Source organism: Pleurodeles waltl, chromosome 12 (genome assembly GCF_031143425.1).
Source record: "Pleurodeles waltl isolate 20211129_DDA chromosome 12, aPleWal1.hap1.20221129, whole genome shotgun sequence".
Lineage (NCBI taxonomy): Eukaryota > Metazoa > Chordata > Amphibia > Caudata > Salamandridae > Pleurodeles > Pleurodeles waltl.
In genome coordinates this window covers 523,676,141-523,691,748 of record NC_090451.1, presented here as the reverse complement: position 1 = coordinate 523,691,748, position 15,608 = coordinate 523,676,141, and the positions used below count along the sequence as shown (strand labels likewise).

The window sequence follows — 15,608 nt, the reverse complement described above, 5'->3', positions numbered from 1 at the left end:
ACCCCCTTCTCTCCATTGAAGCCTATGCGTTTTGGGCACCACTTTGAACTCTGCACCTGACCGGCCCTGAGCTGCTGGTGTGGTAACTTTGGGGTTGCTCTGAACCCCCAACGGTGGGCTACCTTGGACCAAGAACTGAACCCTGTAAGTATCTTACTTACCTGGTAAAACTAACAAAAACTTACCTCCCCCAGGAACTGTGAAAATTGCACTGTGTCCACTTTTAAAATAGCTATTTGTGAATAACTTGAAAAGTATACATGCTAAAGTAATGATTCAAAGTTCCTAGAGTACTTACCTGCAATACCTTTCAAAAGAGCTATTACATGTAAAATTTGAACCTGTGGTTCTTAAAATAAACTAAGAAAAGATATTTTTCTATAACAAAACCTATTGGCTGGATTTGTCTCTGAGTGTGTGTACCTCATTTATTGTCTATGTGTATGTACAACAAATGCTTAACACTACACCTTGGATAAGCCTACTGCTCGACCACACTACCACAAAATAGAGCATTAGTATTATCTATTTTTACCACTATTTTACCTCTAAGGGGAACCCTTGGACTCTGTGCATGCTATTCCTTACTTTGAAATAGCACATACAGAGCCAACTTCCTACACCTGCCAACCTTGGAATCAATATGGCAGAATCCAGGGACCCTCTACAGGAGCTCTGAGCACCATCCCTGGGGTGGTGATGGGCATAGGAATGGTCATTTCCCTTTCCATTGTTCAGTTTCACGCCAGAGCAGGGACTGGGGGGGGGGGGGGGGGTGTCCCTGAACAGGTGTGGACTGGTTTACACTTTCCTACAGCCTATCTAACTGCAGAATCCACACTGTCTTTCCACCTCCCTGTTGTAGAATGGCCTGTTTAACATTTTACAGCAATCTGAATTAGTATTCGGCACGCTGTTGCCAATGATTATTCATGTTCTGTATCTAAGGCTGTGGAAAGGGAAAAGACACTGACGTCAGCAAGCAGGGGTGGTGCTTATGTGACTCTGCCTTGTCACTTTTGCTTTGTGGAGCCACATGTGCAAGAGCACTGCTAAAGACATTTTTGGATCCAGTCAAACTCCTGGGTGGTGGGGCTTCTAAGGTGAGGAATATGTGGTTAGAGTATCCAAACAGCATTACCAATTGTTTGTAACTTGTTGGTTGTTTTGGCTATGTATTGACCATTTTGTATTCTAAATCTGATAATAGTTGTTCGGTTTTTGTCTTAGGCTGTGGAAGGGTTATTGGATGCAACCAGTGGAGCAGATGCAGACCCTCTCCGGTACCGTGAGTGCCATCTACTTGTATTGAAGGCCCTGCAGGATGGCAGGGCATATGGGTCACCGTGGTGCAACAAGCAAATTACCCGGTGTGTACTGTTCGAATGGGTGATAACGTTTACAAGCACAATCAGATGCATATCAAAACTTGAGGGGACCCCCCCCCTGCAAAGTCATGGAGGTGACCTCCCTCCCCAGCCCACGACCTACGCTTTTGCTGAGGGGGCCCCCTGTAACTTGGGGCTGCAGGGGCTTATGTTACACCACTGTGCACAAGGTTGTATCAAATTCATGCTCCCTCTAAAGGGAATGCAGATTATCTGCATTAAATGCCTCTGCTTCTTACTTTAAAACTTAAGGTTGCTGCTTAGATGTCTACTAGTCTGGATTTTTTTGAGAAACAGATTGTGCTGTCCCTGACTAGTTTATTTTAGAACTGGAATGATGCCTAAAGTTTTGCATTTCTATTTGATACCTGTTGTCAGACGTTAAGTCATTTGTACTGCTTGTTAATCCAGTCTGCACCATTTTTAACCCTGTGCTACGGATTAGTGCAGGTTACGCTATGGTGCAACAAAAAAAACCTAACTTCCAAGAGTGAACCATCTCAATCTATGAGCTGTGTTCTGTGAATTTTTAGGAACAGTTGATAGGAATGTTTATTGCACAATGCATCATTTGCAAGCTATTTGTTTTGGAATGTGAACATGTTCTATATTCTGATAATGATCATTGTTCCATCTAATGATTGAGTCTAACTATTTGTCTAACTATGCCTTTTAGTTACCGCTTCTCAGACCTTTTGACTTGCTTTTCTCAACAACAACAAAAAAAAGTGTGTGTGTTAGATGGCATGTGTAGCTGCAGATACACATACTTTGCGTAAGTTCACCATCTAGTTTTGGGCTCGGAGTGTTACAAGTTGTTTTTCTTCTAAGAAGCTTTTTTGAGTCACGAGTTCGAGTGACTCCCCCTCTCTGTGATAGTGCGCATGGGCATCAAGCCCTTTGTTTGTTTGTTTTTTCCGCCGTTGGGTTCGGATCTGTTCCTTTTCGCTCAGGTAGATCTCGGTTCAGTACTATCTGAACTTCTCTCTTTCCTTTAAACTTCGGTATTGTTTTCTAACGCGTTTTCCTTACTAAGCTCGATCCGAATGTTGCGTTGGGATTGATTTAAACACCCTTTCGGGCGCACGCGTCCTTATTTGGTCTTCTTGGGCCTACTGCGTCACAGGCTCATGGATCGGACTCCGATTCGATTCTACCCTGTGTGCCATGCTAAACTCTCCTACACTGACCAGCCCTCGGTGTGTAACCTCTGCCTTTCTCCAGACCACAAGAAGATACCTGCGAGGCAGCCCGATCCTTCCACTCCAAGAAGACTCTGTGTAAGGAAATGCCTCCTTGGCATGGTTGCCCCCTGACTTTTTGCCTTTGCTGATGCTATGTTTACAATTGAAAGTGTGCTGAGGCCTGCTAACCAGGCCCCAGCACCAGTGTTCTTTCCCTAACCTGTACTTTTGTATCCACAATTGGCAGACCCTGGCATCCAGATAAGTCCCTTGTAACTGGTACTTCTAGTACCAAGGGCCCTGATGCCAAGGAAGGTCTCTAAGGGCTGCAGCATGTCTTATGCCACCCTGGAGACCTCTCACTCAGCACAGACACACTGCTTGCCAGCTTGTGTGTGCTAGTGAGGACAAAACGAGTAAGTCGACATGGCACTCCCCTCAGGGTGCCATGCCAGCCTCTCACTGCCTATGCAGTATAGGTAAGCCACCCCTCTAGCAGGCCTTACAGCCCTAAGGCAGGGTGCACTATACCATAGGTGAGGGTACCAGTGCATGAGCATGGTACCCCTACAGTGTCTAACCAAAACCTTAGACATTGTAAGTGCAGGGTAGCCATAAGAGTATATGGTCTGGGAGTCTGTCAAACACGAACTCCACAGCACCATAATGGCTACACTGAAAACTGGGAAGTTTGGTATCAAACTTCTCAGCACAATAAATGCACACTGATGCCAGTGTACATTTTATTGTAAAATACACCACAGAGGGCACCTTAGAGGTGCCCCCTGAAACTTAACCGACTGTCTGTGTAGGCTGACTAGTTCCAGCAGCCTGCCACACCAGAGACATGTTGCTGGCCCCATGGGGAGAGTGCCTTTGTCACTCTGAGGCCAGTAACAAAGCCTGCACTGGGTGGAGATGCTAACACCTCCCCCAGGCAGGAGCTGTAACACCTGGCGGTGAGCCTCAAAGGCTCACCCCTTTGTCACAGCCCAGCAGGGCACTCCAGCTTAGTGGAGTTGCCCGCCCCCTCCGGCCACGGCCCCCACTTTTGGCGGCAAGGCTGGAGGGAACAAAGAAAGCAACAAGGAGGAGTCACTGGCCAGTCAGGACAGCCCCTAAGGTGTCCTGAGCTGAAGTGACTCTAACTTTTAGAAATCCTCCATCTTGCAGATGGAGGATTCCCCCAATAGGGTTAGGATTGTGACCCCCTCCCCTTGGGAGGAGGCACAAAGAGGGTGTACCCACCCTCAGGGCTAGTAGCCATTGGCTACTAACCCCCCAGACCTAAACACACCCTTAAATTTAGTATTTAAGGGCTACCCTGAACCCTAGAAAATTAGATTCCTGCAAACTACAAGAAGAAGGACTGCCTAGCTGAAAACCCCTGCAGAGGAAGACCAGAAGACGACAACTGCCTTGGCTCCAGAAACTCACCGGCCTGTCTCCTGCCTTCCAAAGATCCTGCTCCAGCGACGCCTTCCAAAGGGACCAGCGACCTCGACATCCTCTGAGGACTGCCCCTGCTTCGAAAAGACAAGAAACTCCTGAGGACAGCGGACCTGCTCCAAGAAAGGCTGCAACTTTGTTTCCAGCAGCCTTGAAAGAACCCTGCAAGCTCCCCGCAAGAAGCGTGAGACTTGCAACACTGCACCCGGCGACCCCGACTCGGCTGGTGGAGATCCAACACCTCAGGAGGGACCCCAGGACTACTCTGATACTGTGAGTACCAAAACCTGTCCCCCCTGAGCCCCCACAGCGCCGCCTGCAGAGGGAATCCCGAGGCTTCCCCTGACCGCGACTCTCTGAAACCTAAGTCCCGACGCCTGGGAGAGACCCTGCACCCGCAGCCCCCAGGACCTGAAGGACCGGGCTTTCACTAGAGGAGTGACCCCCAGGAGTCCCTCTCCCTTGCCCAAGTGGAGGTTTCCCCGAGGAATCCCCCCCTTGCCTGCCTGCAGCGCTGAAGAGATCCCGAGATCTCTCATAGACTAACATTGCGAACCCGACGCTTGTTTCTACACTGCACCCGGCCGCCCCCGCGCTGCTGAGGGTGAAATTTCTGTGTGGGCTTGTGTCCCCCCCGGTGCCCTACAAAACCCCCCTGGTCTGCCCTCCGAAGACGCGGGTACTTACCTGCAAGCAGACCGGAACCGGGGCACCCCCTTCTCTCCATTCTAGCCTATGTGTTTTGGGCACCACTTGGAACTCTGCACCTGACCGGCCCTGAGCTGCTGGTGTGGTGACTTTGGGGTTGCTCTGAACCCCCAACGGTGGGCTACCTTGGACCAAGAACTGAACCCTGTAAGTGTCTTACTTACCTGGTAAAACTAACAAAAACTTACCTCCCCCAGGAACTGTGAACATTGCACTAAGTGTCCACTTTTAAAACAGCTATTTGTCAATAACTTGTAAAGTATACATGCAATTTTTATGATTTAAAGTTCCTAAAGTACTTACCTGCAATACCTTTCGAATGAGATATTACATGTAGAATTTGAACCTGTGGTTCTTAAAATAAACTAAGAAAAGATATTTTTCTATACAAAAACCTATTGGCTGGATTTGTCTCTGAGTGTGTGTACCTCATTTATTGTCTATGTGTATGTACAACAAATGCTTAACACTACTCCTTGGATAAGCCTACTGCTCGACCACACTACCACAAAATAGAGCATTAGTATTATCTATTTTTACCACTATTTTACCTCTAAGGGGAACCCTTGGACTCTGTGCATGCTATTCCTTACTTTGAAATAGCACATACAGAGCCAACTTCCTACATTGGTGGATCAGCGGTGGGGTACAAGACTTTGCATTTGCTGGACTACTCAGCCAATACCTGATCACACGACAAATTCCAAAATTGTCATTAGAAATTCATTTTTGCAATTTGAAATTTTTCTAAATTCTTAAAAGTCCTGCTAGGGCCTTGTGTGTTAAGTCCCTGTTTAGCATTGTCTTTTAGAGTTTAAAAGTTTGTTAAAAGTTTGAAATTAGATTCTAGAAACAGTTTTAGATTCTTAAAAAAGTATTCCAACTCTTAGCAGAATAATGTCTGATACAGAGATGAATGTGGTGGAACTCGACACCACACCTTACCTCCATCTTAAGATGAGGGAGCTAAGGTCTCTCTGTAATATCAAAAAAATAACCATTGGCTCCAGACCTACCAAAATTCAGCTCCAGGAGCTGTTGGCAGAGTTTGAAAAAGCCAACCCCTCTGATGATGACCTCACAGAGGAAGAAATTAGTGACTTGGAGGCCAATGTCCCTCCTCCAGTCCTAAATAGGGAGAACAGGACCCCTCAAGTCCTGTCTCCAACTGTGTTAGTCAGAAATAGTGAGTCCCTCACAGGAGGGTCCCACATTTCTGAAATCACTGAGGATGCTCTCAGTGAAGATGACCTCCTGTTAGCCAGGATGGCCAAAAGATTGGCTTTAGAGAGACAGCTCCTAGCCATAGAAAGGGAAAGACAAGAGATGGGCCTAGGACCCATCAATGGTGGCAGCAATATAAATAGGGTCAGAGATTCTCCTGACATGTTAAAAATCCCCAAAGGGATTGTGACAAAATATGAAGATGGTGATGACATCACCAAATGGTTCACAGCTTTTGAGAGGGCTTGTGTAACCAGAAAAGTGAACAGATCTCACTGGGGTGCTCTCCTTTGGGAAATGTTCACTGGAAAGTGTAGGGATAGACTCCTCACACTCTCTGGAAAAGATGCAGAATCTTATGACCTCATGAAGGGTACCCTGATTGAGGGCTTTGGATTCTCCACTGAGGAGTACAGGATTAGGTTCAGGGGGGCTCAAAAATCCTCGAGCCAGACCTGGGTTGACTTTGTTGACTACTCAGTGAAAACACTAGATGGTTGGATTCAAGGCAGTGGTGTAAGTAATTATGATGGGCTGTACAATTTATTTGTGAAAGAACACCTATTGAGTAATTGTTTCAATGATAAACTGCATCAGCATCTGGTAGACCTAGGACCAATTTCTCCCCAAGAATTGGGAAAGAAGGCGGACCATTGGGTCAAGACAAGGGTGTCCAAGACTTCAACAGGGGGTGACCAAAAGAAAGGGGTCACAAAGACTCCCCAGGGGAAGGGTGATGAGACAACCAAAACTAAAAATAGTAAAGAGTCTTCTACAGGCCCCCAAAAACCTGCTCAGGAGGGTGGGCCCAGAGCCTCTTCACAAAACAATGGGTACAAGGGTAAAAACTTTGATCCCAAAAAGGCCTGGTGTCATAGCTGTAAACAGCATGGACACCAAACTGGAGACAAGGCCTGTCCCAAGAAAAGTTCCACTCCAAACTCCCATCCAGGTAACACTGGTATGGCTAGTCTCCAAGTGGGATCAACAGTGTGCCCAGAGCAAATCAGGGTCCACACTGAAGCTACTCTAGTTTCTGAGGGTGGGGTGGATTTAGCCACACTAGCTGTCTGGCCGCCTAACATGCAAAAATACAGACAGCAACTCTTAATTAATGGGACTAGAATAGAGGGCCTGAGGGATACAGGTGCCAGTGTCACCATGGTGACAGAGAAACTGGTTTCCCCTGGCCAATACCTGACTGGAAAAACTTACACAGTCACCAACGCTGACAATCAGAGAAAAGTACATCCCATGGCAATGGTTACTTTAGAATGGGGAGGGGTCAATGGCCTGAAACAGGTGGTGGTCTCCTCAAATATCCCAGTGGACTGTCTGCTTGGAAATGACCTGGAGTCCTCAGCATGGGCTGAGGTAGAACTAAAAACCCATGCAGCAATGCTGGGTATCCCTGAACTGGTGTGTGTGAAAACAAGAGCACAATGCAAGGCACAGGGTGAACAAGTAGAGCTGGAGTCTGGAAGAATGGCCCAGCCTACCAAGAGAACAGGAAAGTCAGTTGGGAAACCAACTGCAACACAGCAAAAGAAAGGGAACCTCTCTTCTCAGGAAGAAGTTCTACCCTCTGAGGGAACTGAGCCTTGGGAGCTTGAGCCTTATCAGGTTGAGCTCTTAGGCCCAGGGGGACCCTCAAGGGAGGAGCTGTGTAAGGGACAAGAAACCTGTCCCTCTCTTGAATGCCTTAGGCAGCAAGCTGCTGAAGAGTCCAAAGGCAAGAAAAATGGAACACATAGGGTCTATTGGGAAGATGGACTCCTGTACACTGAGGCCAGAGACCCCAAACCTGGTGCCACTAGGCTAGGAGAGTGGTAGTGCCTCAGCTGTTCAGAGAGTTCATCCTAACATTGGCCCATGACATTCCCCTTGCTGGACATTTGGGACAAACCAAGACGTGGGAGAGGTTAGTCAACCACTTCTACTGGCCCAATATGTCCAACATGGTTAAGGAGTTTTGCCTCTCCTGCCCCACCTGTCAAGCCAGTGGTAAGACAGGTGGGCATCCAAAGGCCCCCCTCATTCCGCTTCGAGTGGTGGGGGTTCCCTTTGAAAGAGTGGGTGTGGACATAGTTGGTCCACTAGAACCTCCCACAGCCTCAGGAAATATGTATATCCTGGTAGTAGTGGATCATGCTACCAGGTATCCTGAAGCTATTCCCCTTAGGTCGACTACTGCCCCTGCAGTAGCCAAGGCCCTCATTGGTATCTTTACCAGAGTGGGTTTCCCTAAGGAGGTGGTGTCTGACAGAGGTACCAACTTCATGTCAGCATACCTAAAGCACATGTGGAATGAGTGTGGAGTGACTTATAAATTCACTACACCATACCATCCACAAACTAATGGCTTGGTTGAGAGATTCAACAAGACATTAAAAGGCATGATCATGGGGCTCCCAGAAAAACTCAAAAGGAGATGGGATGTCCTCTTGCCATGTCTGCTTTTCGCTTACAGAGAGGTGCCACAGAAGGGAGTAGGATTCTCACCCTTTGAACTTCTGTTTGGTCATCCTGTAAGGGGACCACTTGCCCTTGTTAAAGAAGGCTGGGAGAGACCTCTCCATGAGCCTAAACAGGACATAGTGGACTATGTACTTGGCCTTCGCTCTAGAATGGCAGAGTACATGGAAAAGGCAACCAAAAACCTTGAGGCCAGCCAACAGCTCCAGAAGTTTTGGTATGACCAAAAGGCTGCACTGGTTGAGTTCCAACCAGGGCAGAAAGTCTGGGTTCTGGAGCCTGTGGCTCCCAGGGCACTCCAGGACAAATGGAGTGGCCCTTACCCAGTGCTAGAAAGGAAGAGTCAGGTCACCTACCTGGTGGACCTGGGCACAAGCAGGAGCCCCAAGAGGGTGATCCATGTGAACCGCCTTAAGCTCTTCCATGACAGGGCTGATGTGAATCTGTTGATGGTAACAGATGAGGATCAGGAGGCAGAGAGTGAACCTCTCCCTGATCTTCTGTCATCAGACCCAAAAGATGGCACAGTAGATGGAGTGATCTACTCAGACACCCTCTCTGGCCAACAGCAAGCTGATTGTAGGAGAGTCCTACAACAGTTTCCTGAACTCTTCTCCTTAACCCCTGGTCAGACACACCTGTGTACCCATGATGTGGACACAGGAGACAGCATGCCTGTCAAAAACAAAATCTTTAGACAGTCTGACCATGTTAAGGAAAGCATCAAGGTGGAAGTCCACAAGATGCTGGAATTGGGAGTAATTGAGCGCTCTGACAGCCCCTGGGCTAGCCCAGTGGTCTTAGTCCCCAAACCTCACACCAAAGATGGAAAGAAAGAGATGAGGTTTTGTGTGGACTACAGAGGGCTCAATTCTGTCACCAAGACAGATGCTCATCCAATTCCAAGAGCTGATGAGCTCATAGATAAATTAGGTGCTGCCAAATTCTTAACTACCTTTGACTTGACAGCAGGGTACTGGCAAATAAAAATGGCACCTGGAGCAAAAGAGAAAACAGCATTCTCCACACCTGATGGGCATTATCAGTTTACTGTTATGCCCTTTGGTTTAAAGAATGCCCCTGCCACCTTCCAAAGGTTGGTGAATAAAGTCCTTGCTGGTTTGGAGTCCTTTAGCACAGCTTATCTTGATGATATTGCTGTCTTTAGCTCCACCTGGCAGGATCACCTGGTCCACCTGAAGAAGGTTTTGAAGGCTCTGCAATCTGCAGGCCTCTCTATCAAGGCATCCAAATGCCAGATAGGGCAGGGAACTGTGGTTTACTTGGGCCACCTTGTAGGTGGAGGCCAAGTTCAGCCACTCCAACCCAAGATCCAGACTATTCTGGACTGGGTAGCTCCAAAAACCCAGACTCAAGTCAGGGCATTCCTTGGCTTGACTGGGTATTACAGGAGGTTTGTGAAGGGATATGGATCCATTGTGACAGCCCTCACTGAACTCACCTCCAAGAAAATGCCCAAGAAAGTGAACTGGACTGTGGAATGCCAACAGGCCTTTGACACCCTGAAACAAGCAATGTGCTCAGCACCAGTTCTAAAAGCTCCAGATTATTCTAAGCAGTTCATTGTGCAGACTGATGCCTCTGAACATGGGATAGGGGCAGTTTTGTCCCAAACAAATGATGATGGCCTTGACCAACCTGTTGCTTTCATTAGCAGGAGGTTACTCCCCAGGGAGCAGCGTTGGAGTGCCATTGAGAGGGAGGCCTTTGCTGTGGTTTGGTCCCTGAAGAAGCTGAGACCATACCTCTTTGGGACTCACTTCCTAGTTCAAACTGACCACAGACCTCTCAAATGGCTGATGCAAATGAAAGGTGAAAATCCTAAACTGTTGAGGTGGTCCATCTCCCTACAGGGAATGGACTTTATAGTGGAACACAGACCTGGGACTGCCCATGCCAATGCAGATGGCCTTTCCAGGTTCTTCCACTTAGAAAATGAAGACTCTCTTGGGAAAGGTTAGTCTCATCCTCTTTCGTTTGGGGGGGGTTGTGTAAGGAAATGCCTCCTTGGCATGGTTGCCCCCTGACTTTTTGCCTTTGCTGATGCTATGTTTACAATTGAAAGTGTGCTGAGGCCTGCTAACCAGGCCCCAGCACCAGTGTTCTTTCCCTAACCTGTACTTTTGTATCCACAATTGGCAGACCCTGGCATCCAGATAAGTCCCTTGTAACTGGTACTTCTAGTACCAAGGGCCCTGATGCCAAGGAAGGTCTCTAAGGGCTGCAGCATGTCTTATGCCACCCTGGAGACCTCTCACTCAGCACAGACACACTGCTTGCCAGCTTGTGTGTGCTAGTGAGGACAAAACGAGTAAGTCGACATGGCACTCCCCTCAGGGTGCCATGCCAGCCTCTCACTGCCTATGCAGTATAGGTAAGACACCCCTCTAGCAGGCCTTACAACCCTAAGGCAGGGTGCACTATACCATAGGTGAGGGTACCAGTGCATGAGCATGGTACCCCTACAGTGTCTAACCAAAACCTTAGACATTGTAAGTGCAGGGTAGCCATAAGAGTATATGGTCTGGGAGTCTGTCAAACACGAACTCCACAGCACCATAATGGCTACACTGAAAACTGGGAAGTTTGGTATCAAACTTCTCAGCACAATAAATGCACACTGATGCCAGTGTACATTTTATTGTAAAATACACCACAGAGGGCACCTTAGAGGTGCCCCCTGAAACTTTACCGACTGTCTGTGTAGGCTGACTAGTTCCAGCAGCCTGCCACACCAGAGACATGTTGCTGGCCCCATGGGGAGAGTGCCTTTGTCACTCTGAGGCCAGTAACAAAGCCTGCACTGGGTGGAGATGCTAACACCTCCCCCAGGCAGGAGCTGTAACACCTGGTGGTGAGCCTCAAAGGCTCACCCCTTTGTCACAGCCCAGCAGGGCACTCCAGCTTAGTGGAGTTGCCCGCCCCCTCCGGCCACGGCCCCCACTTTTGGCGGCAAGGCTGGAGGGAACAAAGAAAGCAACAAGGAGGAGTCACTGGCCAGTCAGGACAGCCCCTAAGGTGTCCTGAGCTGAAGTGACTCTAACTTTTAGAAATCCTCCATCTTGCAGATGGAGGATTCCCCCAATAGGGTTTAGGATTGTGACCCCCTCCCCTTGGGAGGAGGCACAAAGAGGGTGTACCCACCCTCAGGGCTAGTAGCCATTGGCTACTAACCCCCCAGACCTAAACACGCCCTTAAATTTAGTATTTAAGGGCTACCCTGAACCCTAGAAAATTAGATTCCTGCAAACTACAAGAAGAAGGACTGCCTAGCTGAAAACCCCTGCAGAGGAAGACCAGAAGACGACAACTGCCTTGGCTCCAGAAACTCACCGGCCTGTCTCCTGCCTTCCAAAGATCCTGCTCCAGCGACGCCTTCCAAAGGGACCAGCGACCTCGACATCCTCTGAGGACTGCCCCTGCTTCGAAAAGACAAACTCCTGAGGACAGCGGACCTGCTCCAAGAAAGGCTGCAACTTTGTTTCCAGCAGCCTTGAAAGAACCCTGCAAGCTCCCCGCAAGAAGCGTGAGACTTGCAACACTGCACCCGGCGACCCCGACTCGGCTGGTGGAGATCCAACACCTCAGGAGGGACCCCAGGACTACTCTGATACTGTGAGTACCAAAACCTGTCCCCCCTGAGCCCCCACAGCGCCGCCTGCAGAGGGAATCCCGAGGCTTCCCCTGACCGCGACTCTTTGAATCCAAAGTCCCGACGCCTGGGAGAGACCCTGCACCCGCAGCCCCCAGGACCTGAAGGACCGGACTTTCACTAGAGTGACCCCCAGGAGTCCCTCTCCCTTGCCCAAGTGGAGGTTTCCCCGAGGAATCCCCCCCTTGCCTGCCTGCAGCGCTGAAGAGATCCCGAGATCTCTCATAGACTAACATTGCGAACCCGACGCTTGTTTCTACACTGCACCCGGCCGCCCCCGCGCTGCTGAGGGTGAAATTTCTGTGTGGGCTTGTGTCCCCCCCGGTGCCCTACAAAACCCCCCTGGTCTGCCCTCCGAAGACGCGGGTACTTACCTGCAAGCAGACCGGAACCGGGGCACCCCCTTCTCTCCATTCTAGCCTATGTGTTTTGGGCACCACTTGGAACTCTGCACCTGACCGGCCCTGAGCTGCTGGTGTGGTGACTTTGGGGTTGCTCTGAACCCCCAACGGTGGGCTACCTTGGACCAAGAACTGAACCCTGTAAGTGTCTTACTTACCTGGTAAAACTAACAAAAACTTACCTCCCCAAGGAACTGTGAACATTGCACTAAGTGTCCACTTTTAAAACAGCTATTTGTCAATAACTTGTAAAGTATACATGCAATTTTTATGATTTGAAGTTCCTAAAGTACTTACCTGCAATACCTTTCGAATGAGATATTACATGTAGAATTTGAACCTGTGGTTCTTAAAATAAACTAAGAAAAGATATTTTTCTATACAAAAACCTATTGGCTGGATTTGTCTCTGAGTGTGTGTACCTCATTTATTGTCTATGTGTATGTACAACAAATGCTTAACACTACTCCTTGGATAAGCCTACTGCTCGACCACACTACCACAAAATAGAGCATTAGTATTATCTATTTTTACCACTATTTTACCTCTAAGGGGAACCCTTGGACTCTGTGCATGCTATTCCTTACTTTGAAATAGCACATACAGAGCCAACTTCCTACACTCTGGGATCGGAGAGCGCGTCGACTGGAGATGGCATCGAAGTCGACCAAACAAACGCCCTACATTTTTGGTGAGGAACAGGTGCAGACTGCCTTTTCCATCACACTCTGATTCCGTAAGTGACACAGATGGGGACAGCCAAGTTATTCCTACAGGGCAGTACGTGAGTACACCAGCCCCCTCCCATCACCAAAAACATCACAAATGGTCCTGGGTCCACCACTGCTTACCGGCCATGGTCCGGCCCGAAAGTTACTTCTTGACGACCGGCCCTTTGGTTTAGTGTCGAAGAAGACCAAAATGCATTTGACCAACCAGACTGCCACGCCTGTTTAGGGTTCGAGTCGCAAGGTGGAGGCTTCCACTTCCGAACCGATAAGTTTGCATACCACCTCAGAGCTGAAACAGCTAAGCTCGTCTTTAGAGCCATAAAAAACTCCCATCTGCTGCAGAGTCCACATTTTCAGCCCGATTAAAGCACTCAATCATCACACTTTCGGAGCACACAACTAGAGGAGGCAAATATGTTCCTTCTACCGAGTAATCAGCAGACATTAGGCCCATTTTTGAAGTCATGGACAATAAACAACGGAAAATACAGATTCAAAAAGACACAGGAAAGATTTTTGCCTCGCCTCCTTAAATAACAGAGGAAGCTGTCTTTCCAAGAAAGTTTGGAACCTGGGCCTTCACCTGCGAAAATATTTAAGCCCAAGAAGAAACCAGACACAATGTAGCAGTCTTCTCCACCTCATTCTCCTTTGCTTTCCACTTCACCACCACCTCAGGCTCCACCACCTTCACCAACACAGTATTCTATGCAATCTCCTGTTTCTTCACATGGGTATTATATGGGTGACAATACTTACAATGTAAACCCATGGGATGTATGATTCAGAACCTATCCCATCTAATGACCTTGATCTGTATCCCACTAGGTCATCTCCACCAGAAGACACCACAGCCTATAATCAGGTGATTGCTAGAGCAGCCACATGCCACAACGTGGAGCTGCACTCTGAACCCATAGAGGATGACTTTCTATTCAGCACCCTGTCCTCTACACATAAACAGTACCAATGTTTGCCAGTGCTACCAGGCATGCTAAAACATGCTGATATTTTTAAAGAACCAGCAAAGGCTAGACTACTCACACCGAGGGTGGATAAAAAAAATAAAAGCCATCGGATCCACCCTATAACACAATTGCCACCTGATTCCATTTTTGTCAGTGCAGCTAGAAGAAGGGCAGTCGTCCACTGGGAATGCTCCTCCCACTGATAAAGAAAGCCACAGATTTGATGCAGCAGGCAAGAGGGGTGACTTAAGCTGCAAATCAGTGGAGAATTGCCAACTCCCAAGCTCTTTCAGCCAGGTATGATAGGGCCCGTTGGGACAAGATGTAGGCGTTCCTCCAATATCTCCCTCCAGAACACCCAAAAATGGCACATCGGGTAGTGGTAGAAGGAGAAGCTATTGCTAACAATCAAATTAGATCCACCCTCGATGCAGCAGGCACCACAGCTATGGGTATTATTACTAGCATTAGGTTCAGGAGGCATGCTTGGTTGCAGTCCTTAGGATTCAAACCTGAGATACAGCAAGTTGTCCTCAATATGCCATTTAATAAACAGCAACTATCTGTGGATACCACCATTGAGAAATTTATAAAGGACACTGATACTGCAAAGGCCATGGGTGCCCTTTACACAACATCTTTTAGGGGTACTCTTCGCAAGCCCCAATCAGAGGAGGTTTTAAACCCCAGACATCAGAGGCCTCTACGTCCCCACAAAAGCAGGAACAACAGTATTATTCTAGAGGGTCTTTCAGAGGATCCTATAGAGGACACAACTTTAGAAGTAGGACCAATCCTCGATCTCAGACCCCTCAATCAGTACATTCTCTCAGAGCATTTCCACATGGTTACTCTTCAGGAAGTCATTCCTTGCTACAAAAACAAGACTACATGACTGCATTAGATCTAAAAGATGCTTACTTCCATATTCCCATACATCCTGCACACTGCAAATACTTAAGGTTTGTGATAACAAGCAAGCACTACTAATTCAACATGCTACCCTTTGGAGTAACAGCAGCACCAAGGGTATTTACCAAATGTCTAGCAGTGTTTGCAGCATACCTCCGAAGACAGTATATACATATCTGTTCGGTGGCATGTGTAGCTGCAGATACACATGCTGTGCACATCCCGCCATCTGGTGTTGGGCTCGGAGTGTTACAAGTTGTTTTTCTTCGAAGAAGTCTTTTCGAGTCACGAGATCGAGGGACTCCTCCCATTTCGACTCCATTGCGCATGGACGTCGACTCCATCTTAGATTGTTTTTTTCCGCCATCGGGTTCGGGCGTGTTCCTTTTCGCTCCGTGTTTCGGGTCGGAAAGTTAGTTAGAATCTCGGAAAAATCTTCGGTATTATTTGCGTTTGGTATCGGGTTAGTTATAACAGATCGACACCGATTTTTGA

The 15,608-nt window shown here is 48.1% G+C and overlaps 1 protein-coding gene across 1 annotated transcript in view; it reads left to right on the top strand.

Moving 5' to 3' along the window:
• Positions 1–15,608, top strand: part of CNOT1 (CCR4-NOT transcription complex subunit 1) — a 1,177,977-nt gene that overhangs the window by 822,539 nt on the left and 339,830 nt on the right. The window contains exon 37 of the mRNA XM_069215998.1: positions 1,231–1,370. Coding sequence (XP_069072099.1) covers positions 1,231–1,370 — 140 coding nt within the window. The remainder of the gene's footprint in view (positions 1–1,230; positions 1,371–15,608) is intronic.